Source organism: Fusarium verticillioides, chromosome 3 (assembly GCF_000149555.1).
Source record: "Fusarium verticillioides 7600 chromosome 3, whole genome shotgun sequence".
Lineage (NCBI taxonomy): Eukaryota > Fungi > Ascomycota > Sordariomycetes > Hypocreales > Nectriaceae > Fusarium > Fusarium verticillioides.
Genome location: NC_031677.1, coordinates 2,320,532 through 2,346,453, shown reverse-complemented (window position 1 = coordinate 2,346,453; position 25,922 = coordinate 2,320,532). Strand labels below are relative to the sequence as shown.

The following is a 25,922-nucleotide window of genomic DNA, read 5'->3' as shown; positions in this document are numbered from 1 at the left end:
GAAACCTAATACCATCTCTTCTTTGTTTCTGAAGGATTGGTTGACCACCTACCCGTTGACTTTGAGCTATGATGTTTATTATAGTTCAGAGTTCTTTTCTAGATATGCGTGGCAGACACATGGCAGCAAAAGCATGCGGCTTTCTGCCAAGGTGCCAGAAATAACTACTACTACTACTACTACTAGGTGGTTCAAAGATCTATTGAGCTACTTACTGTGTGCAAGGTCTGCTCAACTTACCCAAGTCTTCTCTTACCACTAACCTAGGACAGAGGCCCTAAGCTTTTGTCTCCTCCAGGTAGATGACGAATACTACCTTAGTACCTACCTATGTACTGCCTACGCAGTTGGCGGTAAATTCTAACATTGCTCCCACAATGGTCATTTTTAGAACATCTATCAGTGGATGTTTCGTCGGGACTCAGTTTGAGTCTCCTATACCAATAAGCGATCTGTAAGCTTTCAGGTTGAAACTACCTAAGCTCGCCAGGATATCTTCGAATTTGTATCCGTATCCGCCCCTCAACTGTTGTCCCTAGCTCTAGTTTGTTCTGTTTATCAAATATGTTCTGTTCTGTTTGTGCACAGGCAAGACTCGCTTTGTTTCTCCACATCCATACTCCTTGGATATCCATATCCAGAGGTCGGCAAGCATCCGAGCATTTACTCCGTACGGCATTGTGCATCGGGAACTCTGCCAAATACATCCTCTAGTCGATGTTATACCGCAGAAGCTGAAATGGGATTCCTCCAGCGTCGTCTTAGAAGTCAATGAAGTAGTAGCGAGGGGTTTAAGGTCCTGGCTGCCAAGCAAGCCATTTCTTTCTCTCTATTCTATGGTTAGGTAAGGTTATCTTAGTACCTAGTTTGTTTGTCAGTCCTGTCACTACCGTCAACTTGTACTACCTATACTTGACAATACCTACCTATGTACTCAGGTACCATGGTCCTATGTGGTACCAAACTACTAGCTAAGGTAGTAGGTACTACAGATAGGTAGGTATCCCCTACTCTGCCTTACAACCTTTCACGCTTCGCCAATGCTTGAAGAGCTGTTGGGCACTCTGCTGTTTGTCACTCGGCTTTGAGATTCCACGACTTAGTGCTCTAAGCTCGCTCGTAACATTCAGCACCGACTCGAATATTGCCTTCTCCATGTGATCCGTCATCCGCTCTCTATCTTAACTCCATAGTTACTACTCGATGTTACCATAATTCGACTTTTTTTTCTTATTCTTCATTTTCATGCTCTTGCAGATGCACACTCCGATTGGTTGCACTGATGACACCTCTCCATTTCCCTTTCAGCCCCCTGTCAACAAGAGAGCCAATCGTGACTGCACCTTGCCGTCGGAGGATCTATTAGCCTCTTGATGAAACGAGCCTTACTGTGACCCCCTGTCTTTTCGACTCTCTACCCGTACATAAAACTCACAACGTAGTAGCTCAGGGGTTATCATGAGTATGTCGAAACACAGCTCTTACCATCTCTCCCCCCTTGTCAGTGGTGTTTCCAGAGCTATCACCAACACTCCCTGCCCAAGTTTCGTTGCTGTATCAGATAGCGGTCCGCAATCCCCCGGCACTATTTTAGAAATTGTCCAATTTCAGTATAATCGTTGACTGTCTTCAACTCAAGATTTTGACACATGGCGCTCTCAGGAGTCACAATTTCAGGGAGTAGTTGACCTGGGTGTGTCAGAAATATCCATATGTTGTAAAGATCGTTCCCTCCAGGAAAATATCCGGATTTCTGTACAAAGCACAGATTGAACAACCACATCAGATGAAAACTCGTCTATAGACATCCAGGATATGCATTGCTGTCACCCGATTTCATATTTTCTCTATATACGTTGACCTTTGATGATGCTCTTTCAAAGTGACTCTTCTGCGCCTCATAGTTCCCAATTGCGCTCAAAATGTCACTGTTGTGTCATGGCTAGGGCAGACAGTCTTCCCATGTTCAGTCTTTTCTTGAAGGAAAAAAAAAGGGTTCATCCAGTCCCTCATGTCACCCGACTCCTAGTATGTTGGGTATTTGCCCGAGCTTTCATCGCCTGTCGTCATCATCGATACCGCGGAGGGAGACTTCTTGGACAATGTGGCTAAATGCCGCCAAGTAGGTGTAGAGACATCCGCACATACGCAGTGTCCTTGCCAAGTGCGAGGTGCCAAAGAACTTTCGCCCGTAAACGCCAAGAGAGAAAAACATCATTTGTGGGGGAATATATGCATCGCCTTGCTTCTGTACCTCATTCAAAATGTCGAGCTGCAACATGAGCGCCCAACCTTATGTATGTCTCGTGTGAGTCCTCTTATTTGGCGTGCTTCTTGAAAGCAAGAAGATCTGCCAAGCTAGCCAATGGGCAACCATGTCGCAAAAAGTCATGAGCCAGGAGCTCATCAGCAGAGGCACGGCTCTTGACGTCCACGCACAGGCAGACAGACAAAAATGCCTTCAGTTCTTTGCTCAGTTTCTCAGGCTTCTTGAGCCGAGGAGTTCCATTTGTTGCGATGAGGTAGAGAGCTTTGAGAGGTTCCTCGTTAAGATATGGCGGCTCGGACTCTATCATCTCAATCGCCATAATACCCAAAGACCAGATATCGACCTTGGGACCGTATTCCTTCTGCTTGACAACCTCGGGGGCCATCCAATAGGGGGTTCCCACCATGGTGGCTCGCTTGGACTTTGTCTCCGTGAGCTTGGCGCAGAAACCAAAATCGGCTACAGGCATGTCAGCATCGTGGACTTGTTCATGTCAATGGTGACCGACTTACTGATTTTCACGTTTCCACGAGCGTCGAGTAGAACATTATCACTCTTGATATCACGATGAATAATATTCTGTGAATGCAAGTGCTGCAAGCCGCGGCAGGTCTATGGGTGTCAGCAATTACAGTGTGTAAGAGCCAATGTACATACCTCGTGGCAAATAGTCGAGATTTGCTCCTCGGAGATGGACGGGTTGTTGTCAATCACGTCAGTAAGAGCACCTCCTTCCATGAATTCCATAACGACCCAGAGCTCCGCGTTGTTATTGCGTAGGAAAGCATCCAAGAAGTTAACAATGTTGCGGTGCCGGCTGTCTTTCATAACCATGATTTCGTTCACGATGAGCTCCTTCCTAGGTTGGTGAGCGAGGTCCATTTGTTTGATGGCAACCTGGGCCCGAGGACCCTGGGCACGCAGAATATCACGGGCGATGCCCACAGCTGTCTCCTTAATCTTAGCAACGTAGACAGACCCTGATGCACCCTGTCCGATCTTCTTCTGCTTGGAATAGGAATGTTTGGGTCGTCCTTCGAAACGGCTTCCTTAAGCTTGGCCATAACCTCACTTTCGGACATAGTAGACATTCTGACATCCTGCTTACGCTCCGAAGGCGATGGCTTGGCAGTTAGAGCAGCTTCGGCGGCCTTAACGCCATCAGCCTGCTGCTGGGGCTGACTGGGCTTGGGTGCAACATTCAGGGGCTTGACGGGAGCTGGCAAGCGCGATGCTTGAGTCTGTTGCTGCGGCTGTCGAGGTTGTGAAGCCTGGTTTCCATTGGCATAACGAGGTGCGGCGTTGTCGGCGCGAGGAGTTCGCTGCGCCTGACTAGGATCCCTTAAAGTACTGGAGCTAGGCTGGGAGGCTAGAGGAGGCCGCTGAGAGGAGGTAGGAGGTGAAGGAGCAGGCCGCTGCGCCTGCAGATTGCTCTGCTGTTGCGAGGCCTTCGGTGCAGGTGGAGCTGCTCGTGTTGGATTGTAGCGATTGGGCTGGGGAGAAGGTGATGAGCTATAGCCACCACCACCGATTTCCTGCTGGGCAAGCGGAACCTTGGTTTTGGGAAGAGAAGCGTTGTAGGCTTCGAGGTCGCGCCTGTTCTGCTCCTCAATTTCACGCTCTCGCTGCCTCTGAGCCTCCAGCTGCTTCTTACGCTGCTCCTCTCTCAGAGCATCCTGAGAAACGTAATTAGGGGACATCTGTTGCATCTGCTGGCGCTGCTGGTACTGTTGCTGCTGATCCTGCTGGGCAGGGCGTTCATCAGGGCGGGCAGGGCGACGCGGAGCATTGGGGTTGGGTTGGACAGGAGAAGGGTTGTAACCTGGGCGCTGAGAAGCGGCTGGCGGCGCAGGTCGAGGAGGCGCCACAGAGGCACCACTGCCATATCCCAGCTGTTTGTTGGGCTGGTTCTGGGTAGGAGGAGTTGGCGTCAGGTTGGGATATTGATTGGGATTCTCAGCCCTTTTGGCAAGATCGGTGTAAAAGTCCAGAACCTCGAAGACAGCTTGAGGGTTGCGCTCATAATCTTCTTTAGTGATGGCTGATGAGTTGAGAAGTTTCGACCACTCCGGTGGCAAACCGACGAATTCACCAGTCTTTGGATCGAAACCAACATGCACGGCGTGAGAAAAGTTAGTAGGATTGCTGACTCCGCCCATGCCTGGGCAAGCGCCGTAGATAAAGTCGATCCACTCATATAAGTCATCGTCACTCTTTACCTTGATTTGCAGGGTTTTGGTTTGACCGTCGTCGTCGCCGGGGCTGTTGGACGAACCATCTGGTTTGCGCTTGATCTCGAAGATGGTACCGGCGGCTTCGACTCGTCCGACGTTGACTACATCCCTCAGATAAAGTGTGTACGAAACCTTACCGCCCTCGGTCTTGTGAAAATCGAGCGACTCTTTGCGAAGAATTAGGTACTTCTGCTTCCAGGGTTGGATAAAATTCTTGCTCTCCTTGACCGACGCCCAACCCTCCTTCTTGACAGCGACTCCACCCAGACCATCGGTATTGTTGGACTGTTGGCGGGCGATCGGAAGCGAGATGGTTGAGCCGGTGTACGTCGAGGTTGCCGTACTTCGAATGGGGGAAATAGCCATGTTGGCCATGCTTCCTGGAAGGTTGGCATTGGGCGTTAGGTTCAAACGCGGCCGATCGGTGGGAGGCCGAGGCGCAGGGCCCGGGTTCATAAACTGGCCGGACGAGTACATACTGCGAACCGTTAGTTGCTGAAGTTGAGAAGCAATCTTATTCGCGTTGTTGGTTGCTGACAGAGAGGAACCCCCTCTTCAAGAGTGCCACCACAGATTTCAAAAGTAGATCCCATCAGCGTCAAGATGTATGAAGCAAGATTGGCACGACATCAATCTATCAAGCCGACGTAATGGCTTCACGGAGCAGTATGCGTGTGCCATTCAAAGAGAGGAGAGCCTTCACCCCACCTCTTTGCCATGAGGCGAGCGCCCTCATGTCACCGAGCCAAGGAGAAGCAACGTACCTGTTTTGAGCCATCTTGAATTACTTGACCTGCGAGGCGCAGTAAGAGTTATCTGATGGTGGCTAGAAAGAATAAGACCGTTTGAAACCGATATATAAGTAAGGTAGGTTATATGGCGGGTCGTACGCTTGTAGGCTCCCAGATCTAATAGCGAGCGGTGGACGGGAGGTAACCAACTCAGGAGCGCTCACAAGGGTGGTTCTGGGCGGTCTAGTTTCGACAATGTTGGAGAGCACCCAAACAGAGATCAAACAAAGATTGATCTTAGGCACAGGAAAAGGCCTTCTCAGCGACCGGATGGAGAGGTCATGTATTCGAAAATCGTGTCGGAGCAGCGGTCAGGGTAAGACTGAGAGTAAAGGTAGGTAGACAAGGAAGCTCGTCAGTGACAAGCACGGGGGGTTAGGCAAGGTAGATTGGAGTGGAGGTAGGCGAGCGGGACTGTGCTGGGATAATGGATAACGCACGTAGCCGCAAAACGGAGACGACGACGGCGACGGGAAGCAAGTTTAACTTTATTAGCAGCTGGTGGTGAAGTACCAGAAGCCGCAAAACGCACAGGCGAGTTCGACGTTGTGAGGGAGAACAAGAAATACTGGATGGATGAGGTAGGTTAAGTACCTAGGTAGGTAAGTAATAAGGTACATAGGTAAGAATGAAAAGCCAGGTGGGTTTGAGGGAGGGAGCGGCCTTCCAAGTTTGGACCACCTGCAGAGAATGAGCAGGAGAAGGAAGAAACGAAGAAAGGTGGGGAAGAAGGATTAAGTGACCCCTAGTTCTCCAGCGCTGAGATATTCTCCTGCCGCAGAAGTGTCAGATGAAGAGTGACGGGGAGGTTCCAGTGGCGTTCCAGTTGCACGCACCTGCCCGCAGCCAGCTCCCAGGTCGTTGTAACTTACCTACTATACCTAAGGTAGGTAGGTACATATACATAAGGTAATTCATGGTGGCGGGCAGTGCGGTCAGTGCCTCCACTGTCGCTAAATGCATACCTACCAGGATCCAATGGATGGATACCTTAGTCTCAGGGTGCAAGAAAGCATCAGACCTTGATGTGAGGTGTCAAAATAAACTCAGCAAAAGATATCCTAAGATTTTCCTAATCTTGTATAAAGTTACCTGAGTATTTTTGTCATCTAGGATCGAGGCCCTGAGTTTTGTTTCCTCACGTAGGCTGGCTCCAATTCTTCCTCAGGTAAGGCACCTAAGACTTCCGTGTAGTGGAACTTGACCCCTGGATTCCGGATTGCCAATGCATGCCCGTTGCTTCTTGAAGGTGAAAGGGTCCAATTACTTGCATTGTATAAGATGGTGAACCTGGGGGAATTTTCAACGTGCATGAGTTGAGGTTGTAATCGAGAGTCTCTCCATAATGACGCCTACCTAGTACCTAAGGTACCTTGAATAACTGAGGTTGACCTCAAGATATAATTAGCTTCAACTGCAGTTTGCTAAGAGCTACTCCGTAATTACATCTACCTACGGATACATAAACTTAATAACTACCTTAAGATAGGTACGAAGTAAGGGATTGAAAATACCCATAATGCCCCACCTTTCTTTGTGCTGATCATATGTCCACCCAATCTTGAGTCCATACCTAGGTACATAATAGAGAGTACCTTAACATATCATCGTATGTACACGTACCAGCGGCGGTCATGGCGCGGGCCGCTGTTGGCCAAAGTGAAGTTTCCGGCTGCCCCATCTAAGTTAAGGTAGTAGGCAATGAATGATCTTGACAATCAAGGTAGCTAAAAGTACTAAGCTATCAACTTGGAAGATATATCACATTGTCCATAAAGACCAAAGCTCCTGGTCAATTCATGATACATAACGATTGCCCCCCATCTCAGTCCCTATCAAGCTTCATTAGCGTTCTGAATACTGTTGGCTTGCTTGTCTCATGGTTATTGGTGTCAAGATCGCCTGTTGCGTTACAAGCGCGCCCATTTGCCACGCACCACCATTCCTCATCTAGGGGCCATCGACGTCTGGATGTTTGATGTTGCCAGATCCCTTGAGAAACTCTTTGGAAACCCCATAAAATGGTCCTGTCTAGGAAATGCAGAAGGAACGTTTTGATCAGTTGTGGCTTTCCTATGTAGATGATGACACCGAAAGACTCCGTCTGCTTGGCCTATATCATGTATCCTGTACCAATCTCCGAAGCCCTCCAGTTGCACAAGCTTACTGTATCATGATGACGGCCACGGATGCCAAGAACATGTCCTCATACTATCGATACAAAGTTTCCGCTATCCGTAGCGCAATATAGCCGCCGATGCTTGCTCAGAGCCCAGGCCCATCCCAAATGGCACTCCTCATGAAACAACCTCATCTGACTGTTCGGGTCTTTGCTACCCAACACTGTCGATTATCAAGTCGCAGTACATAGTTGCGGTGCTTAACTTTGATTACAATATTAACGTCATGTCATGTCTCCAGTAAAACCTCGTCTCATGATTGATTGAACCTTAGCCAACCTCACAGTTGAAGATTGGAGATTATCATCCTTTTCTTCAGCAACCAAAGTCTGCCATTGCAACCCAAATCTCAGCCTCTCCAGTTTTGCATTCAGGATCAGAATAAAATGTTTTAGTCTTTAAGATAAGCCAAACGAACCAAGGGAGAATTCGTATACTCAGCCAACAGCGGGCTTGTCAATGACACCAATTGTTTCACAACTTCAAGACACTCATTGCTGAGCCCTTCAACTTCGTGCCAGTGTTTTGTCTCGTGACTCGTAGACTCAACTTGACGAATTCCACCTTCTGCCTTGACATTCACCATTTTGATAAATCTTCAGCCACTACGGCATCTATGTTACATTTCTTCTAACCTTTTCTACTCTATCGTTGAGCAACCTCAACCTCCTGGCCCTCAAACTTGGGGAGCTCATTCTCAATCTGAGACCAGGTCTTACTGCCATTCACAAGTGACTTGATAGCATCAATGATCTTCTCCTGCTCCGCTCGGACTTGGCTGGTGCTGTCACGATCTCGCAAGGTAACAGTACCGTCTTGAACTGTCTGGAAATCGATGGTAATGCCGAGAGGAGTGCCGAGCTCATCGTTTCGGCTGTATCGCTTACCAATGCTGGCAGAAGAGTCGTCCACGCGGCTGGAGATACCAGCACTGCGGAGACGTTGGGATAGCTGCTTGAGGAGAGGCTTGAACTGGGTGTTGGAGGAGAGGGGAACAAGCAAAACCTTGGTAGGGGCCACAGTGGGAGGGAAAGATAGAACCTTTTAAGTGTTAGTATTTCATCATGCATATTCAGGGGGTTTGTTCTTACACCACGGGCTTCGTCGCCGCCCTCGGTGCCACGAGTCCAGAAGCTGTGCTCCATCAAGGAATAGAGAATACGGCCAATACCGAACGAGGGCTCGATAACATTGGGCACAAACTCGCGCGTGTTCTCGACCCTCTTGCGGAACTTGATGGCAATGGAGTCCTTGTTAACCTGGACCTTGCCGTCGCCAACACCAGCGACTTCGAGAGTGATGCTGCCGTTGTCGCTCAAATCCTTGGCCAGCTTTTCTCGCTGTTCTTGTGATGTAGCCAAGAGAGCAGTTTCGACAGTCTTGGCATCCTTCTTGAACTGTGGACCAAACTTCTTCCGCTCGATGTCGATTTGCCATTCCTCAATGACAAGAGGAGTCTCGCGCTGCTCGCGGACAACCAGAGGGGCGCCGGTCTTTTTGGCGTGAACACTCAAGTCGTAGGCACTTCGGTCAGCACAGCCGACACACTCGATCCAACCGGAGCTAGTGAAGAGTTCAGCATCCCAGCAGTCGGTGGCATAATGAGCCATCTCGTTGGCCATGTGCTGACGGAACCGCAGCTTGGTCAGATCCACACCAATCTTTTCCAAAAACAAGTGAATTCGGGCAAGAAAGTAGCCCAGAGTCTCGTTGTCAACAAGACCATCCTTGACAGCCTGACCGATCTTGAGAGTTCTGGTCGTAGTCTTGCCACTCAGCTGTGTATCACGGTCAAGGAGGACAAGCTCAACATCTTCGACCTCATGGAATCGGTGGTGCTTCTTTCCACCCTCAGGATCGACGAAATGCTCAATCTCAGCCATAAGGAACTCACGCACTCGTAGAAGGCCGGCACGAGGGGAAATCTCGTTACGGTATGACTTGCCAATAGAGGCAGAGGCGAAAGGCATCTGAGATTGGTTGAACTCGAGGAGCTTGGCAAAGTTCAGGAACTGGCCCTGGGCAGTCTCGGGGCGGAGGTAGCCAGGGTAGTTGCTGCTGGGACCAATGGAGGTTTGGAACATGAGGTTGAAGGAGACAGGCTCCGCGGGCTGAACACCAGTGGCGGGGTTTCTGAGATCGTACTTCTTGATGAGCTCGCCAAGCTCTGGGCCACCGTAGTTGTCGATTCTGGCGAGAACCTCCTCGTACTCCTTGACGACGGCGTCGTCGAGTTTCACAGCTTCAGTCTTTGTCTTTTTCTTCTTCTTCTTGGGGTCCTCCTCCTTGTCCTCCACCTTCTGGCCACGGGCCTCCTTGTCGCCGTTTAGCCGGGCCTCGAGAATGGCTTCGACAAAATGGTCGGCTCGAAGAATCTCGCCGTTCTTGGGGTCCTTGCACATCCAGTCGGCGAACTTGTCAACATGGCCACTGGTCTTGAGGACCTCGTGAGGGGTCAGAACAGTGCAGTCAACCTCGAGCATATCCTCCTCGAGGATGAAATGCTTGCGCCAGATATCAATAACACTGGCCTGCAGTGCGCAGCCAGGAGGGCCATAGTCGAACAAACCACCAACACCGCCGTAGATTTCGAAGGACGGGGTGTAAAACATGCGGCGTCGGAGGATGGATTCGAGGACAGCCTTGTCGAGGGGCTGGCCCTTGAGAGTCGTCGCGGCGGAAGTCATCTTGTCCTTTTTGCGCTTCTGCGACGTTTGCAGTTGAAAGGCGTTGAGGGGTCGTGAGGTCGCAAAAGTGCGGGAGTCTACGACAGTGCGGGGTGGTTTTGCACAGGCCGCAAACCGGAACCTGGAACCAAAACGTGACAGACAAAGTTGCCTTGATAAAGGAAAAGCTGCGGAAAAGTTTTTCTTTACTGTCGTTGGCAGTGAGGCTGGAGATAGTGATACGGGACGAATTGGCTTCATCCACCCTGATTGTGAAAGTCGTCAGGTAAAGAGACAGAGGAGGGCGTGAGTCACAAAAGACAACTCTGTAGGTGGCCTAAAATGGCTGCTATTAGGTCAGACCAGAGACTCGGTCTTGCTGTTTGGTACCTACAGTGGAGGTAATGGATGGACAGGTAGGTAGGTAGCTGTGGGTGGTGGGGGAATTTTGTGAGTTTCTCTGGCATCTGCTGGGCGCTGATTCGACAATTTGGCGGTTAAAGACCCTAATGAGGGAGTTCTGCTATCGTGGGTGTAACAGGTATGTACTACTGGTAAGACTCGCAGCAATTTTGGGAGGATAAATCTGGCTGGTATCGTCGGGTGTTATTTGACACCCCCCACCACATCCACGTACTAGTTATACCATTTCTACCATTCACGGAGTAAATACTAAGGTCGGGTACCATTCTAAGGTACTGTTTGTCACAATGCTCAGCACGTGCCGGGACACGGCTTGATCATGAGAATCATGACATTGTATGAATTTTGCGTTGAAAGCCTTTTTTTCCTCGAATGAAATCGATTAAAACAATCAATCGCCTTAGTACTGGATGAAGCGATTGGCTCTGATAAGGATACCATTCATGGTAACAAGCTGTGCTGCTTGTTGAGTATGTGGTGATATGCCCCCTTAGAGCATGAGCCGTCTCAATCTCAAGACAAACTCACAGATATCTCCTTACGATGTACACCGATTTTCTTCACATTCATCATCTCTCTCTCTAAAAGAAAAAGAAAAAAAAAAGTGAGAGGGAGAAAGAGATAGACGAAGAAAGGCGTCTGTCTAACTAAAATTTCGTCCCATGTTATCTGAATGGAAGGCGAAGTTAGCACTGACTCAAGCTTTACATACCTTAGGTACCTAGATATATGGCCCTCTTCAAACTTGCCAGCTCAGCCGCTGCATTGACGACGAGCGAGGCAACGACTGAAGAAACCAGCCCGGTCAACGTCTTGTCTCAATGCATTTTAGTAAATGCATGATAGGAACATTTCACAAGGTAAAATAGGCAACTGTGTAACAACCTTCAGCTTCTGTGGTGGTCCGATCTCAAGCTCGCCCCAGATTTCTAGCCGCCCCCAGCATCAGTTGCTCGGCAACCATATGTTTATACTAGCCGGTTTCTAACCCCAGCGAGCGAGCGACCTGACTGACCGCATCGGAACAGTTCAAAAAGGCAAAAATCGTCCTTCATCATCTCTTCGTTCGTCTTTCACTAACATCAACAGTCCATCCCGCCCTTGTTCTCAATAATGGCTACCCGTACAATTGAGGCGCGCTTCGAGCGCATGTCCGTCAACGATGAGAATGATCCCCTTGGCGACGGCTCCAAGCTCTACAGCAAGACAAAGGTATGCGTGTGTGTTTGCTGTGACCGCTCCATCATGGTTTGATCACTGACATAGGTAGACTATGGTCTCATCTACCACATCACAAAGTATACATGGAGCCTCTCGGCCCAACCTCTTCAAAGTCGCCCTCCAGTCGCAAAGCAGCAATACCAACGCTGCTGTGATGCTGCCATCCCAGGCTGCTCAACGAAAAGTCAATAACGCGCCTCCATCTCCTACAAGAAAAGCACTTCCATCTTCTTCAAGGACGTCGAATGAAGCTCAAGATGAACGAAAATCAGTCACACTGCCAGAGCAAATCAGCGTCCCTAAGCAGTTCCACCTCGGTATGTTCGAGATTGGCCGACCTCTGGGCAAGGGCAAGTTTGGACGAGTATACCTTGCTCGAGAGAGAACAACAGGCTTCATCTGCGCCCTCAAGGTCCTCCACAAGAATGAATTGCAAGCAGGCCGTGTTGAGAAGCAGGTTCGCCGAGAGATCGAGATTCAAAGCAACCTGAGACACCCCAACATCCTTCAGCTCTACGGCCACTTCCACGATAGCAAGCGAGTATTCTTGATTCTCGAATTCGCTGGCAAGGGTGAACTATACAAGCACCTCCGAAAAGAGAGCCGGTTCCCCGAGTGGAAGGCAGCCCAGTACATCGCCCAGATGGCATCGGCATTGCGCTATCTGCATCGAAAGCATGTCATCCATCGGGATATCAAGCCTGAGAACATTTTGGTTGGTATCCATGGTGAGATCAAAATCTCGGATTTCGGATGGAGCGTGCACGCTCCCAACAACCGAAGGAAGACCATGTGTGGTACTCTTGACTACCTCCCTCCTGAGATGATCAAGCCAGGCACCTCTGACAACTTTTACAACGAGAAGGTCGACCTGTGGAGTTTGGGCGTTCTGACGTATGAGTTCCTCGTGGGTGAAGCGCCCTTCGAGGATACGCCAGTGATGACTCAACGAAGGATTGCTCGTGCTGACATGTCAATTCCTTCATGGGTCAGTCCTGAGGCTACGGACCTCATCAAGAAGGTATGCAGCCAGCCCTAAAGATTTCTGTATCGCCATACTGACATGGATGAAGCTCTTGGTGTTGGATCCTGAGAAGCGAATTCCTCTTGAGCAGATTCAGCAACACCCCTGGATCATCAAGCATTGCGTCAAGGGTGAGCGTGCATCTAACCGCGAGAAGGCGCAATAATGATATAACGACAAATAGCATGAATGGATAACGGTTGAAAGGCGTTCATCGGCAGCTGATTGACTGATTTTCTAATATCGAGGACGGAACCTGGCCGTTTGCATCATTTGGAGTACGGGATTTTCTTTTGTGGCGGCGTCATTCCAACAATCATTAAAACGAACACAAGAATTTGCTCCAACGTGTTGGAAGGGTATCATTGAGAGTATTGTGGTACGCAGCAGAAAGGCATCATACATTTCATTATAGGCGCCTCTCGCCTGTCTTAGATATCGTACACATTTCCATATGAAGGGCAGACTGCTAGCAATCAATTATCGATAAACCTCGTCGAATGGCCGCGTGTCGGCAAAGCAAGAATCCCAAACTTGGTTGACAACTTTGGTTGCTTGGACGTCGTCCTTGCACGTGGATCTGGCCGTGACAGAATCAATGGCTCTTCTGCGGACGCAATTTTGGAATTGCTGCGTCAGTCTCCAATTCCCCCGAACAAAAGCCTCTTTTGTCCATCTGCACTCGCCACTAAGCATTGAAGCTCGGATCTTGACATGAGTTAGCGTGCTTGTTTGTAAGGAAATTAATCGGCTTGCTTCCTTAACCCACCTCTGTGCATGCGGCGTGCTTCAAGTCTTTTTGGCCCATAAAGTCGACATTCTTCCACCGAACGTAGTCCCAGGCATGCACCATCTCATGCGCAAGCGTATCCTCGAGATGCTTTCGGTTCTTGATGTGGTTGGCACATATGAGGATCCCATGATTGGGGCTGAAACCACCAGATTGCCAATTGACAGAGCCATCAGCCCTCAGAGAGGAGGGACAGCGACGGCAGTGAACATTGGAAGGGTCTATTCGTCCATTGAGGGCCTGAATCTTGTCGGACATGAAGCGAACGACGGGTGAATAGGTAAAAAGCCAGTCGCGGTCTCTCTCACAAGCTTTGCAGTCTTTTTCTTCCTCGATTTCCGTTGTGTACTCTCGGAAGAAGAATTTTCCCTCGGGTGTCATTTGGCCCGAGAGCATCTTGAAGTAGTTCATCCACCATGAGATCTCTGGAGAAAACCCTGTTTTTGCAGGGTCGTTCTTGATTTCTGCATTTGAAGCACTTGGCGTTCCAGCGGGGACACCTGGGGGAGGTGTAGAGTCAGATGACATTCTGCAAATACGCGTGTATGTAATAATTCCCTATGTCAACTGAGCCCGAATTAGTATGTTGTGGCTTCGGCGAGTGAATTCGGCATTCGGCGTAAGACTCAGAATCTCAAGGTGATCGATCTCTCTTGACCTGGGCGGCTTCTTCTCACAAGGCAGTGGAGGCTTTAATTTAGCTGGCCTGGCCTTAGCTTTTAGGTTACTCCAGGAGCCTTCCTCCACTGTATCCGTACCGTACCGTGAGTGTAAATTCTGCCACGCAGGCCGACAGCCCGATTCGGCCAGGCGGTGAAGAGGCTGATTGGACCAGTTTTCCGAACAAATGACCCTATTCGTGATGTTTTCCCGGGCGACATCGGGGTCTGGGGAACTCTTCAACAAGGGCGCAGGAGCACAGTCCAATCAATTCGACTCTCGCCCAACGTTTGCCCAGCTCCAGCTCCAAACATCCTGACACTCCCACTCACATCCCATCTCATACCATCCCATCCTACCTATCCTGTTCAACCCTCGGTTCCACACTCAGAGAGAGCGACAAGGGCGCATGAGAAAAATGACGAGTGAAAGCATGTTTCAATGTAAGCATTTCTCTCAATCCCTCTTCTCTTTGCTTCATCGATCCGTCCTTCTTTTGATTTGTGTTGTGGAAGAAGAGTCAAGTCTGTCTTGTTGAACTTGTTCCATATATATATATATATACACTACCTCCCTACCTCATACGCTTCTTTACATGTGCAGTGTGTAGAGACACCCATGTGAAACTGCCAGTCTTTCTTACAGGCGTTGCATCATACCCCCAAAAAGCGGCATTAAACTGACTTTTTTCTCCTTTTCTTTAAACCTCGCAGTCATGAGAGGCAATGGGACAAAGTCTCTGACCATCGTCATCAAGCTTGGTAAGTTTACTTTACGGCTCAACACCAAGCTTGGCTCATCACCCACTAACACTCGGCCTTCATCATAGGAACAAGCTCCATTGTCGATGAGAAGACCCACGAACCACTTCTTCCGATTCTGACTCTCATTGTTGATACGGCTGTGAAGCTTCGCAAAGATGGTCACAGGGTGGTCATTGTTTCGTCCGGCGCTATTGGTGTTGGTCTCCGGCGTATGGACGTCGAGAAGCGACCTAAGCATCTCGCACAGCTACAGGTTGGAACCGAATGTCTCTATTGACCATCTGTAATCAAGTGACTAACGTCAACGTCTACAGGCTCTTGCAGCGATCGGTCAATGCCGCCTCATGAGTCTCTGGGATAGTTTGTTCACCCACCTCAGGCAGCCAATTGCTCAGATCCTCCTTACACGAAACGATATTGCAGACGTGTGTCCAACTCTTCTGTCTTGAATCTCCAACAGTGAGCTAAAAAAAATGTGTCGCAGCGAACGAGATACTTCAACGCCCAAAACACCTTCCATGCCCTTTTGGAACAAGGCGTAATCCCCATTGTTAACGAAAACGACACTCTTGCCGTTTCCGAAATTAAGTTCGGCGACAATGATACTCTCTCCGCCATCACTGCCGCTATGATACACGCTGATATGCTGTTCTTGATGACGGATGTTGACTGTCTCTATGACAAGAACCCCAGAACCAACCCGGATGCTAAGCCTATCGAGGTGGTCGAAGACATCGCTGCACTACAGGCTGACGGTAAATTTCATCTTCAGTCGCGGGCTTGTCTTACCGGAAACTAACTCTCAAGCAGTATCCAGTGCTGGTTCGTCCCTTGGAACAGGAGGCATGAGCACCAAGATTATTGCTGCTAGGCTGGGCACTTCCGCTGGAGTCACGACTGTCATTACGAGGTCTTCTAACCCGGGAAACGTGCTCAACATTGTGCAGTATCTACAGTCAATACAAAAAGGGAACACTCCCCCCAGTCCAGATGAGCGTGCTGAAGGCTTGTCACGATCGGCATCAGCTCTGACGCTCTCCAACTTAAATGGCGCCCCTTGGCCCCCCTTACACACTCGCTTCATCCCCGCCAACGATCCCATCAGGGACCGTCATTTTTGGCTGCTTCACACTCCTCATCCCCACGGCACCCTCTACATCGACTCAGGCGCTTACAAGGCTCTTGTTGGCAAGGCGGGTCTGCTTCCGGTTGGCGTCATTGATGTCGAGGGCAACTTTGCCCAACAGGAGGTGGTGCGTCTCGTGGCAGTCAAGCGGCGATCAACCCCTGGGCCTGATGGCAAAATGTGGGAGGGCACTCCTGAAGAAGTCGGCCGAGCTCTGGTCAACTATGCCGCCGCTGAGATCGCGCGGATCAAGGGCAAGCAGAGCGTTGAGATTGAGAAGATCCTTGGCTATGCTGATAGTGAGTATGTCGCTCACAGACAGCATGTCGGTTTCTTTAAGAGAGACAGCAGGCCAGTGAGTCCAGCTCGAGAGATAAACGGTGCGGTAATGGAATAGGCAGGCAAAGAGATGGCTTCGAAAATGGACAAAATGGGGTTAAGCGAATACATTTCAACATATACAGCGCTTTGATGACGATGACGATGATGATATCTACCAATCTACCAAATAACCCAAGCATGGTTGACTTGGCCACAAGTTTCTTTTCCCTCCTCACTCTCAACGCCAAAGAATGAATGATTAAAATAGCCCCAACGCCAGACGAAGTAAACCATACTGCTCTCTACCCCGTCGCAAACAAGTTGTCTTCGTCACGGAGGTACTCTCCACAGTCGGCCTGTCTGAAACAAGTGACACCGGTGGGATCCAATCTTCGGGCCTCGGCAGTACTGCGGGCAGTGACACCAAACCCGAGCGGTGTATCGTTCATGCTGTAGACAACAACTCCTTGGTGTTCGGGGCAGTCCTCTGACCAACGACCGACATGCGCCTTGACGATGTTGCTGCCGTATAGGAAGGGCATGGTTCCGTTTTCCTTAACCCAAATCTTGTAGCGGGCGTGCTCGGCGATGATGGGAAGGGCTGTGATGTGCAGGCGGAACTTGCCAGACTTTGTGAATTTGCCTGTAAAATTTGAAGGTTAGCTAGAGAATATTGCGACATACATCAATGCAAAGACATACCAAGACAAGTTCCTAGAGAGAGGAGCTTATCACGCGCAATAGAGGTAGCCAGGTTGGCGATCGAGAGACGAACGTAAAAGACACGATCGCGGACTAGGCGGAAGACATAGCGATCAGGGTTCGGGGAGTCGTCGAGGGGTGCGATCAGGTTCTTGAGGGAGCCGCCAGTGTAATTTGCCAGTTTCTCGAACAGAGTCTGGGTCTCCTTTTCTGTGAGAGGGCGCATTTTATCGTTAGGATATGGTAATTGACGGTGTTGTTGATGTTGTTCAATGGCGGGATGGCTTGGCTTCGCAAACGAAAAAAAGTTGATGGAGCAGAAATGATAAGGATTCTTATCAGTCGGCGACTGGAGGTGGAGTGGACATCCGTAGACGGAGGTTTCATTTAAATGGATTAGTACCTGGGACCCTTGACTAGGTACTTAGGTAAGGTACCTAGGCTGACTTGGCTGTTAGACAATGGCTGTGAAAATACCTAAACGTCATTGCGGCATTACTCAAATAGCAATAGAAAATTTTGCATTAGCATATATGTAAAGTCTGTATTTTTAATAGCTGTCTAGTTGTTAGGATTGTGTTGGTTTCTCTTCAGATAGATAGATGTTGGCAGTTCAGGTAGTCCAATTCACAAGAAAGTGACTTAGCACGTTACTAACATTACCTACCAAGGTTGCTCAGCAGCTTGGATAAGGTAGGTCTGAGACGACTTATATTATAAACATGAAGAATATACACCAGAATAGAGTATAAAGACTGAAAGTGAAACCCACGGATCTAGTTATAGCCCTGTTAGCTTGTTCAGCCTTCGGACAGCGTTTCTCAGACTAAACGTCAGCTGAATCCCCGGAACGATTTATCATTGCAAAAAGAGGTCATGACGCCTGGTCAGGCGTCCACATAGCGCATTCGAGCCGAAGAAAGAAAATGAAGACATGCTATTTCCATACAACTTAGCACCCCAGCACATACTCCGTCAGCCAATATGTCTCGTAGCCTCCCGATCAAGAAGCTGGCTAGTGCCTTGCCTATACTTGTCGCAAAGGACTTGCCTAAGAGTCCTGAAACCCTCAGTAATGGCATTGTGTGACAGGCTGTTGGATGTGCCCAGATCAGTGCTGTCTGGTCTTTGAGACACATCTTTGACTTTTGTTGTTGGATCTGTTAGATAGTCTATGCTCGCCTGAGATGCGTACTCATCCAGATACCGTAACATGCAAGGTTTGCAACTGACGCTATAGCATTCGTGGGTATTTAGACAGTGATTATGGTCTTTGACTTGTTGCATGCGAGCTTTATTGTCTTTCAAGCTCTGGAATAGATTGTGCCTATCCTTGTAGAAGCCGACATCTCTGGCAAACGAAAGCCACTTGGAGAGGGATCTAGCCCGGAGGAGCTCGGAAGCGCTTTGAGAGAAAGACGAACACGGGCTTCGTGCGATTACAGTGACGGGCCAACGGACGGAAGTGGTCGACGAGGAAGAGTGATCTGACGAAGCAAGGCTCCAGTAAACGGTAGTGAGAACCATCTTGTCTCCGTGTGCTTCAATCTTATATTGTATAAGTAGTCGGGGGTGAACCGGTCTCTTGGCGTGTAAGTCTATCAGTGGCTGGATAGTTCTCGACCCGAACCTCAACTCGTCTGTTGAAGCCTCTCTTGTAGTCCAGTGCATGAAATAAAATACTGATTGAGTTCTTTTCGATGGTGTATGTGTGTGGAACAGTTGGTCTCAGACTTGGTGCACTATCGAGTGTCGATATGGGCGTCCTGTAGACCTGTACAATGCATTTCATAATGGCAACCACAGAAACAATTGAAAGTGGTTCTGGTTTCTGTAAGGCTGTGGTTGTCATATATCTGATATGAAGGGGGCGATTCTCACTGGTTGTAAAGGGCAGCAGACTGCTTGCCTTGGAATGAATCGCAGAGTTTGATGTGCGTATCATGATATACGTAGGTACATTACCAGGTGTTCCTAGCCAATGTTGAGGCAGTTAGTTACACTTCAGATTTTTACGTGTGCTGCTTGATAGGTAGGTCAGCTCTTCCCGTTGTAAATCGTAATCAAGGCAGTGGTGGCATTAGGATTTGGATATCCTTTATCAGTCTGCTGGCAAGCATCTAATCACAGAACTTTCACTTGCTTTGTCCAATTCCCATTCACGGTTCACTACCTGAGATTACTGGAAATTGTATCTCTATTTGAGGCTTATATATACTGACAAGGTTGCAGCTGTTCAACATAGAGAACTGTCCAAAAGTCTCCCAAAGAGTCGAATCACTGAATAGTACTCTTTGGGGAGAGCCTCTCAAGCTCTACGACTCCGTATCCCTTGCGGTCGGTGGGTTTTGCCTAGTTCGTAGCTGTGATTCCTATTACGATGCTTGTCGGTGCGATGCTTGTTGCAATTGGCTTCATATTGGCAGCATGTCGGCGTGTTGACTGCCGTCTCTCCGTAACTCATTTTCAAAGGAAGCTGCATTGAAGACTTTCCATTTATCAATCCAAGACCAAGACTACTCCTTTGTCCGGCTGGGCCGGCGGTTTTCCTGTTGCAGTTTCTCTTAACAGCGTCGTGTCTTTTCCCCATTCCACGCTCTTGAATCATATTTGCTTCCACAGCATGAACCATGTCATGTCATTCGTGATGTGTGTGCCAGATTCCCTTACTACGGACGCACTCATCTTGCGACAGGCTATCAGACCCCTAATCTAACATAGCCTTAACGACCTGGATCTGCTCCAGCACGGCTGACCGACTCGTACCGCCTTTAGACGATTTCGCCTCGACGCTCGTCTCGTACTCGAATGCCTCCGCAATGCCCGCTGTGAACCGTGGATCAATAGCTTGCAGTTGCTCCAGTGTCAGCTTGTCCATCGAAACCCCAGAGTTTTCAGACAGCGCAACAACACGTCCAGAGATGTGGTGAGCTTCTCTGAACGGACATCCATTCCTCACCAGCCACTCCGCAACATCCGTCGCTAGCATCGTCTTATCTAGAGCAGCCTGCATCCGCTCAGGTCGCACCTTCAGTGTGGAGATAACCCCGTTAGCTATGCCAAGACTATCGGACACAGTCTCAACTGCATCGAGCATAGGTTCCCATCCCTCCTGGGCATCCTTATTGTAGCAATATGGCAGGCCTTTCATAGTCTGCCAAGTGTTAGTAGCTGCTCTCCATACGCTCTTGGTTGCAAACGCGGGCAAACATATCAAGACTCACCATCATCAACCCTGCCATTTGACCGAAAGAACGCCCTGACTTGCCGCGCAAAAGCTCGCAACTATCGGGGTTATGTTTGTTTGGCATTAGAGAACTACCCGTACTGTATGCGTCCGCCAGTCGAAGGAAAGAGAACTCAGAGGATGAGTAAATAATGAGGTCCTCAGCCCACCTGCTGATGTGGCTGGTGAAAACGCTCGTGAAGATTAGGAAGTCGAGAATAAAATCCCTTTCAGCGCTCGTGTTCATAGAGTTTAAGGTGATTCCGCTAAAACCGAGCTCCTGAGCTATTGAGTCTCGATCAATTCCAAAGGGGTTGCCAGCCAGAGCGCCGCAGCCAAGTGGACTGAGGTTGACCCTTTCGAAAACTTGGCGGAGTCGCTCGAGATCTTGCTTGAACGAAGCGGCATGCGCCATCAGCCATTGGGCCCACCTGAATTGATAAACAACATGAGTATTTGGGAGTGAAATGGAAGGGCGTGCTGATATACCTGACGGGTTGGGCGCGCTGAAGATGGGTGTATCCTGGCATGATGTAGTCGCTGCGGTTGCCAGTCAGTAAGGCGGTGATTCCGGTCGGAGATGGGGCTGGACTTACATCTCAGACTCGGCGCGCGCGATAATGACCTTGAGAAATGCGACAAGTTGAGTGTCGATTTCGCGGATTCGATCGCGTAGCCACATGCGCATATCGCAGACAACCTGCTCATTGCGACTGCGCCCCGTGTGCAGCCTACCCGCGATATCCTTGCCGATAACCTCTCCTAGGCGACGTTCATTTGCGGTGTGGATCTGGCCCATTATGTTAGCTTCTAAATATCGAGTAAAATCAAGTAGCGTCTCACATCTTCGTCGTTTGGCATGATGGTGAAAGTTCCTTGCTTCCATTCCTCCATCACCTGGAGCAAACCACGCTCAATCGCCTGGAAGTCATCTTGGCTAATAATGCCAGCCTTCGAGTTGGCACGGGCAAAAGCGATCGATCCAAGGATGTCCTCCTTATAAAGAGCCTTGTCGTAGTTGATGGAGGCATTGTACTTATACATGAGAGGATCAATTGCACCTGCAACACCATGTAGTCAGTATGCAGTATCTCGAAGCTTGCTTTCCGGGGCATTCGAACCTGTGAACCGGCCTCCCCAGAGCATGTTAGCTGCTGGAGCGTCTGCCTTGTTCTCTGCCATGATGAGATCTTTGCGATTGGTCTTGTGTTCGTTCGTTGCTTTCGTTATCGAGGTCAAGGGTGGGAGTTGTTGTTAAATGTCGAGAAAATTGGTGGGGAGCAGCCGATACCGGCTAAAAGTTATCGCGTATGCGGCCTAGCGCGGATGCCACAGATGCGCAATAAGAGTCACACTGAGATTGAACGGATTCCTGGATTGATTGAGCTTGTGTCTATTGTCTTGAGTCAGACTCTTATCGGACGCAATCAATTGACTGACTGGAGACAAGGATCGCTGACGGTAAAAGCAAAACATTAATCGTGTTGAAAAAAAGAAATCAAGCACTACTAGTAGAACACGTCAAACTCCCCATTTTCTCCCCATGCCTACCTATTCTGCTAAACTGTTAGCTGGTTTATTTCTTATTAAGGCAATTTTCTTTTACTTAGCTAGTTTAATATTATACATATATAATATTAAGCTTTATAAACTTTGATAATATAATAAGGATTAAGATATAATCGTTTGGATTATGTAGCAGACTACTACGGGAGGTACCTAGATTAGTACCTTACCTTGTCCTAGCTGTTACCCCTCCTACCCCACCAACCCCACCATTGACTAACATCCATCCATAGGTAGCTTCCAATCCGTATTTACGACCCAGCCAGCTCTTGATTCTGACATCTCTACCTCCGTCTTTTCAAAATTGGAATCATCAAGACGAACCCAACCCCCCAAAAATATGCAGCCCAACCATATCTCAGATCCGAACGAACCGTTCCCTAAGCCACAGGCGCTCGCCTCGGCCACAACGACACACTCGCAAAGCAGATTCCGCATCTCGACTCGCAAGCTACCCATCTCCAAAGCCGGTACAATCGATGCACTCACCGAAAAGATTGGCATTCCGGTGCCCGAGATGATATTTGGCGAAAACGTCGTCAGAATTGAACATGTGCCTTCAGGCTGGTCCCTGAACTTCAACACTCCAGATGCCCTTGACGCCGTCGACAAGACAGATCGCCACATGCTCAAGGTTGCATATGCCCGAGACTGGGAGAGCACCCGAGAAGGCACCACACAGGGAATAAAGGAAGTTGTGAAGCCCTACGACTGGAGCTACTCGACGACATATACCGGTAGTATCGAAGCCTCGGCTTTGCAGTTTGCGCCTACCGACAAGGTGATCCCTATTGAGCTCCTGAAGCGTCGAGACCCCATCCTGTTCTTTGACGAAGTTATGCTGTATGAGAGTGAGCTGGACGACAACGGCATATCCATTTTCAGCGTCAAAGTCCGAGTACACGAGAAGCGCATGCTTTTGCTGTGTCGGTTGTTCATGCGCCTGGATAATGTTGTCCTGCGGATACGTGACACCAGGGTTTATGTCGATTTTGAGACTGACGAGGTTATTCGCGAATACTCGGCGCAAGAAGAGACCTACGAGAACGTCAAGAGGGTGAGTAGATTCATGGAAACGGTTTGGCCTCAGTCTTCCATGATGCAATACTGACTTAGGCCCTGCAGAAACTTCTCATGTCTGGAAGACTCCCAGACGACATTACAATCGCACTGAGAGATCCCAACGTCCTGGCTCCACTGCTGCCGCTTGTAGAGCATCGGGCAGAAGCTGTCAGCCCAAGTGCATGAAAACAAATCAGGACAGGAAAAGATGAACATCAAGTAACGGCGTTTCTGGAGTTGAGGCATATCACACATTACACAATGTGTAAGGAGCGGGATGAAACTCGCAAATCAATGATTTAGTTGTCTGGTTATAATAAGCCATCAGAGTCCTCTTTGGACACCCGCTGCAGACCACTTCGCCTTTTGACCCAACTATGAGATGACATCCATTCTTGCCCTCCCCACTGTACAATGAAATGCGAGCCCAAAACAGACATCATTCAGAAACATTCATGAAATACCCTGGCCCAGCGAACTGCCTTTGTGTAACTCCGAAGGGTTTGCTCGAAACAGTTACTCCAACCCGCTAAACGACTCGGCCCTTTCCCTTGCATATTACTTATCGCCCTCATCTCATTCCTTGTGCTTTCCTTGGCTTCGCTTCGTTTGTGCTTCATCGTGCAAGTGGAGACGAACTCTGCGTAACCTCTTCAAAGTCAAGTTCCCACCGGTCAACCTCTTTGAACTTCCTTGCTGCTTGCTTAAGCTCATCAGCTGATGGAGTGCTTGCGTTCTCACCACTTCTGTTCTCAAAAGTATCGTCTGGGAGTGGCTGGAAACGACTGGCTTCGTGCTCATCCTCGTCTTCATCACTACCAGCATCATTTTCATTCTCCTTGTCCGATGACCGACGCGAGTAAGTCTGTGCATTGCGACCCGTTTGCTTGTCAGAGGTTGGTTGTCTGGGCTTAAGAGCCTGCGTTGGGCGCCCGGCTCGCGAACCTGGTCGCCTTGCGCCTCCGCGGCTAGTCGAGCGTCCGCCTCGTCTTCGGCGCGCAGCCCGGCCGTCAAGATACGATAGCTCATCCTCGTCCTCCCCGATACCGGATGTGTCATGCTCGTCGTCGCTTTCCAGTCCTAGTGGATCCCGCTGCTTCTTGTAATGGCGCTTCGGAAGTAGACTCGTCAAGTCGGCAGTTGTTATCTTTGGTGATGGTTGCTGACGTCGAGTTGTAGCCCGACCACGGGACTTCGATGCCTCTGCATAATTGGGAGAGTGTGTTAGAGAAGGAGGTGAAGAGACATCTGAAAAGTTATCAGTGCGAATAGGTGTTGTGGCAGAAGGTCTTCGGCGCCGCTTAGCCAAGGTATGAATATCAGGCCAGTTCACGTCTTCTGAATCACTACTGGCAGGTAGAGCCATGAGCTCCTCGTTATTGATGGGAGTAACAGGCCTATCCAGAAGTACCGGAGATGGTCCTAGGGGAGAATCGAGATCTGACAGTGAAGAATCGCTTGCATCATCAGAAATCACCTGGGGTGCAGGTCCCGCATCTTCCTCGGATTCCTCGCCCGCATCTCTCTCAATTCGCGACATCTTGTCAGGCCGATCGCTACTTGGTAATGCATCTTCACTTTTTCTTTTCCTGTGCTTCGGTCCTGCAGAGACTTCTGGAGAGACAGGAACCTCGATCTCCAGCTCGGTCTCGGGCTTTGTACGCCGTCGGTTGTTCAGAGGTGTCGACTCGGCTTCAGGCATAAAATCGTCCTCGTCTTCGCTCGCTGAATCCGGTTCCTGTCCTGCGGCATTTTCTTCCGGTCGAGGCTTTCGTGCAGTTCCCAGAATACTCGGCTCTCGTGCCCGCCGCTTGAAGGCACCAAAGTGAAGTGTCGAGCTGATACTAGGTGTGTTGCCGCCACGGCTACTGGGCCTAATGGGAGGGTCGTTGCGCCCAATAATGCTGGATTGGCGTGGTCTGCGCCTGAAGTTGCTCAAGTTGAGAGAGGATGCATCAGCTGAGCGCAGTCCTAGTCGGGTATCGTCGCCCTCGAGCCCAAAACTATCGTCGAGATCGCCAAACACGCTATCCGCTAAATCTAGTCCAGTCGTGTCCCTTCTTCGAGTCGGCGTAGCTGTCACTCGTCTTCCAGCTTCAACTGAGCTTCCAGAATCTCCATCCTCAACATTGTTACTGGCTGTAGAAGTAGGATCCTCGTTGGCTAGCCTGTCTAGCGCTGCGTCGCGACGCCGATTTGCCGCGAGAACATCTTGCTCGTTGACGGTATTTGAATAAGCACCTGAAGATCGTGTCGTCCTCCTACGGCCTCTCTCGGGAGACTGGGTCGGTCGGGGAACTTGGTTGTCACTTGCAGCGGGTGAAGGTGATCGTGCATGAGACTTGGCAGATTGTGCGGGTGCACGACGCACGCGTTTAGCTCTAGGCATTGAGGTGACAGATCTGGAATATGTGTCGCAAGCAGGTTTTTCAATAGAAGTGGTAATTGAGATACTGTTTGCGACTTTGGACAAGAGCTTCTCGAGACAAATTCCGGGGGTCGGGTTTTGGGTGGGATGAGAGTATGCGAATAACCAACCTACCTTATGATGATGATATTGTGCGAATGGGGAAGAGAAACACGCCAAAGAAACGCGACGCGACACTGAAGGTACGTACCTAGCGGGAGCGACTCCATTACGGAGTACCTTGCCTTCCCTTAGGAGGTACCTAGTACCTACAGTACTCCGTAGTAGTGGATACCTGCTCCGTACATACAGGTTCTGAGGTCTAATGGCCCAGGCCACCAAACAACAACCTAGCGCATTGACCCACAGAAGCTTGACGACCAGTATGGTTTGGTAGTTAGAGCCGCTTACCTCTTAAATTGAACTGCATTATTCAGATGATGTACGACAGATTCGCGATTTTCGTGATCTAATTAGGTAGGTACTTACC

The 25,922-nt window shown here is 49.5% G+C and overlaps 11 protein-coding genes across 16 annotated transcripts; 3 read left to right on the top strand and 8 right to left on the bottom strand.

Annotated features, from left to right (window-relative positions):
- Positions 1–2,318: 2,318 nt before the first annotated feature.
- On the bottom strand, positions 2,319–3,103 carry FVEG_16276 (STE/STE20/PAKA protein kinase; the record flags this gene model as incomplete). Its single annotated transcript, XM_018905517.1, has 3 exons — positions 2,319–2,728; positions 2,782–2,881; positions 2,927–3,103. The coding sequence occupies 3 exons, from the start codon at positions 3,101–3,103 to the stop codon at positions 2,319–2,321; spliced, it is 687 nt and encodes a 228-aa protein (XP_018754669.1).
- Positions 3,104–3,111: 8 nt separating this feature from the next.
- On the bottom strand, positions 3,112–5,328 carry FVEG_16275 (hypothetical protein; the record flags this gene model as incomplete). The annotated part of the gene is made up of 2 exons (XM_018905516.1): positions 5,268–5,328; positions 3,112–4,981 (listed from the first exon to the last, which is right to left on the bottom strand). Exons 1-2 carry the CDS (start codon positions 5,279–5,281, stop codon positions 3,112–3,114), a joined length of 1,884 nt encoding a protein of 627 aa, XP_018754668.1. The 5' UTR covers positions 5,282–5,328.
- A 2,664-nt stretch (positions 5,329–7,992) lies between these two features.
- FVEG_08234 (glycyl-tRNA synthetase) lies at positions 7,993–10,513 on the bottom strand. Its single transcript, XM_018897100.1, has 2 exons — positions 8,566–10,513; positions 7,993–8,515 (listed from the first exon to the last, which is right to left on the bottom strand). The coding sequence occupies exons 1-2, from the start codon at positions 10,399–10,401 to the stop codon at positions 8,120–8,122; spliced, it is 2,232 nt and encodes a 743-aa protein (XP_018754667.1). The 5' UTR covers positions 10,402–10,513; the 3' UTR covers positions 7,993–8,119.
- A 1,057-nt stretch (positions 10,514–11,570) lies between these two features.
- On the top strand, positions 11,571–13,315 carry FVEG_08233 (AUR protein kinase). 2 transcript variants are annotated; one of them, XM_018897099.1, is made up of 4 exons: positions 11,571–11,600; positions 11,653–11,775; positions 11,834–12,805; positions 12,858–13,315. In XM_018897099.1, exons 2-4 carry the CDS (start codon positions 11,677–11,679, stop codon positions 12,972–12,974), a joined length of 1,188 nt encoding a protein of 395 aa, XP_018754666.1. In that variant the 5' UTR covers positions 11,571–11,600; positions 11,653–11,676; the 3' UTR covers positions 12,975–13,315. The 2 variants fall into 2 exon arrangements, with proteins under 2 accessions (XP_018754666.1, XP_018754665.1); XM_018897098.1 differs by having other exon boundaries at positions 11,571–11,775.
- Positions 13,289–14,126, bottom strand: FVEG_08232 (mitochondrial inner membrane protease ATP23; the record flags this gene model as incomplete). Its single annotated transcript, XM_018897097.1, has 2 exons — positions 13,289–13,516; positions 13,578–14,126. 2 exons carry the CDS (start codon positions 14,124–14,126, stop codon positions 13,289–13,291), a joined length of 777 nt encoding a protein of 258 aa, XP_018754664.1.
- A 314-nt stretch (positions 14,127–14,440) lies between these two features.
- FVEG_08231 (glutamate 5-kinase) lies at positions 14,441–17,193 on the top strand. Of its 4 annotated transcripts, XM_018897093.1 has the most exons (6): positions 14,441–14,701; positions 14,972–15,019; positions 15,088–15,275; positions 15,337–15,447; positions 15,507–15,777; positions 15,833–17,193. In XM_018897093.1, exons 1-6 carry the CDS (start codon positions 14,668–14,670, stop codon positions 16,543–16,545), a joined length of 1,365 nt encoding a protein of 454 aa, XP_018754660.1. In that variant the 5' UTR covers positions 14,441–14,667; the 3' UTR covers positions 16,546–17,193. The 4 variants fall into 4 exon arrangements, with proteins under 4 accessions (XP_018754660.1, XP_018754662.1, XP_018754661.1 ...); XM_018897095.1 differs by lacking the exon at positions 14,972–15,019; XM_018897094.1 differs by having other exon boundaries at positions 14,441–15,019.
- Positions 16,499–17,522, bottom strand: FVEG_08230 (60S ribosome subunit biogenesis protein nip7). The gene is made up of 2 exons (XM_018897092.1): positions 17,172–17,522; positions 16,499–17,112 (listed from the first exon to the last, which is right to left on the bottom strand). The coding sequence occupies exons 1-2, from the start codon at positions 17,395–17,397 to the stop codon at positions 16,772–16,774; spliced, it is 567 nt and encodes a 188-aa protein (XP_018754659.1). The 5' UTR covers positions 17,398–17,522; the 3' UTR covers positions 16,499–16,771.
- Positions 17,523–18,146: 624 nt separating this feature from the next.
- On the bottom strand, positions 18,147–18,842 carry FVEG_16274 (hypothetical protein; the record flags this gene model as incomplete). Its single annotated transcript, XM_018905515.1, has 2 exons — positions 18,147–18,719; positions 18,750–18,842. 2 exons carry the CDS (start codon positions 18,840–18,842, stop codon positions 18,147–18,149), a joined length of 666 nt encoding a protein of 221 aa, XP_018754658.1.
- Positions 18,843–19,310: 468 nt separating this feature from the next.
- FVEG_08229 (argininosuccinate lyase) lies at positions 19,311–21,713 on the bottom strand. Of its 2 annotated transcripts, XM_018897090.1 has the most exons (6): positions 21,519–21,713; positions 21,241–21,458; positions 20,994–21,187; positions 20,887–20,937; positions 20,396–20,828; positions 19,311–20,325 (listed from the first exon to the last, which is right to left on the bottom strand). In XM_018897090.1, exons 1-6 carry the CDS (start codon positions 21,577–21,579, stop codon positions 19,879–19,881), a joined length of 1,404 nt encoding a protein of 467 aa, XP_018754656.1. In that variant the 5' UTR covers positions 21,580–21,713; the 3' UTR covers positions 19,311–19,878. The 2 variants fall into 2 exon arrangements, with proteins under 2 accessions (XP_018754656.1, XP_018754657.1); XM_018897091.1 differs by having other exon boundaries at positions 20,396–20,937; positions 21,519–21,629.
- A 490-nt stretch (positions 21,714–22,203) lies between these two features.
- FVEG_08228 (hypothetical protein) lies at positions 22,204–23,598 on the top strand. Its single transcript, XM_018897089.1, has 2 exons — positions 22,204–23,020; positions 23,089–23,598. The coding sequence occupies exons 1-2, from the start codon at positions 22,304–22,306 to the stop codon at positions 23,209–23,211; spliced, it is 840 nt and encodes a 279-aa protein (XP_018754655.1). The 5' UTR covers positions 22,204–22,303; the 3' UTR covers positions 23,212–23,598.
- Positions 23,250–25,582, bottom strand: FVEG_08227 (hypothetical protein). Its single transcript, XM_018897088.1, has one exon. It carries the CDS (start codon positions 25,412–25,414, stop codon positions 23,642–23,644), a length of 1,773 nt encoding a protein of 590 aa, XP_018754654.1. The 5' UTR covers positions 25,415–25,582; the 3' UTR covers positions 23,250–23,641.
- Positions 25,583–25,922: the final 340 nt, after the last annotated feature.

Bases quoted from the DNA above. Each gene is read 5' to 3' on its own strand.
- FVEG_08230 (XM_018897092.1), bottom strand. From the start codon at position 17,397: ATGCGCCCTCTCACAGAAAAGGAGACCCAGACTCTGTTCGAGAAACTG. The intron at 17,113-17,171 runs GTATGTCTTTGC...CAAATTTTACAG, and splicing joins CTCTCTAGGAACTTGTCTTG to GCAAATTCACAAAGTCTGGC.
- FVEG_08227 (XM_018897088.1), bottom strand. From the start codon at position 25,414: ATGCCTAGAGCTAAACGCGTGCGTCGTGCACCCGCACAATCTGCCAAG.
- FVEG_08228 (XM_018897089.1), top strand. From the start codon at position 22,304: ATGCAGCCCAACCATATCTCAGATCCGAACGAACCGTTCCCTAAGCCA. The intron at 23,021-23,088 runs GTGAGTAGATTC...TAGGCCCTGCAG, and splicing joins CCTACGAGAACGTCAAGAGG to AAACTTCTCATGTCTGGAAG.
- FVEG_08229 (XM_018897090.1), bottom strand. From the start codon at position 21,579: ATGGCAGAGAACAAGGCAGACGCTCCAGCAGCTAACATGCTCTGGGGA. The intron at 20,938-20,993 runs GTAAGTCCAGCC...TGGCAACCGCAG, and splicing joins GCGCGCGCCGAGTCTGAGAT to CGACTACATCATGCCAGGAT. The intron at 20,326-20,395 runs GTGAGTCTTGAT...AACACTTGGCAG, and splicing joins AAATGGCAGGGTTGATGATG to ACTATGAAAGGCCTGCCATA.
- FVEG_08233 (XM_018897099.1), top strand. From the start codon at position 11,677: ATGGCTACCCGTACAATTGAGGCGCGCTTCGAGCGCATGTCCGTCAAC. The intron at 11,776-11,833 runs GTATGCGTGTGT...TGACATAGGTAG, and splicing joins AGCTCTACAGCAAGACAAAG to ACTATGGTCTCATCTACCAC. The intron at 12,806-12,857 runs GTATGCAGCCAG...ACATGGATGAAG, and splicing joins CTACGGACCTCATCAAGAAG to CTCTTGGTGTTGGATCCTGA.
- FVEG_08234 (XM_018897100.1), bottom strand. From the start codon at position 10,401: ATGAAGCCAATTCGTCCCGTATCACTATCTCCAGCCTCACTGCCAACG. The intron at 8,516-8,565 runs GTAAGAACAAAC...AACACTTAAAAG, and splicing joins GCGGCGACGAAGCCCGTGGT to GTTCTATCTTTCCCTCCCAC.
- FVEG_08231 (XM_018897093.1), top strand. From the start codon at position 14,668: ATGAGAAAAATGACGAGTGAAAGCATGTTTCAAT. The intron at 14,702-14,971 runs GTAAGCATTTCT...TAAACCTCGCAG, and splicing joins GAGTGAAAGCATGTTTCAAT to TCATGAGAGGCAATGGGACA. The intron at 15,020-15,087 runs GTAAGTTTACTT...CCTTCATCATAG, and splicing joins GACCATCGTCATCAAGCTTG to GAACAAGCTCCATTGTCGAT.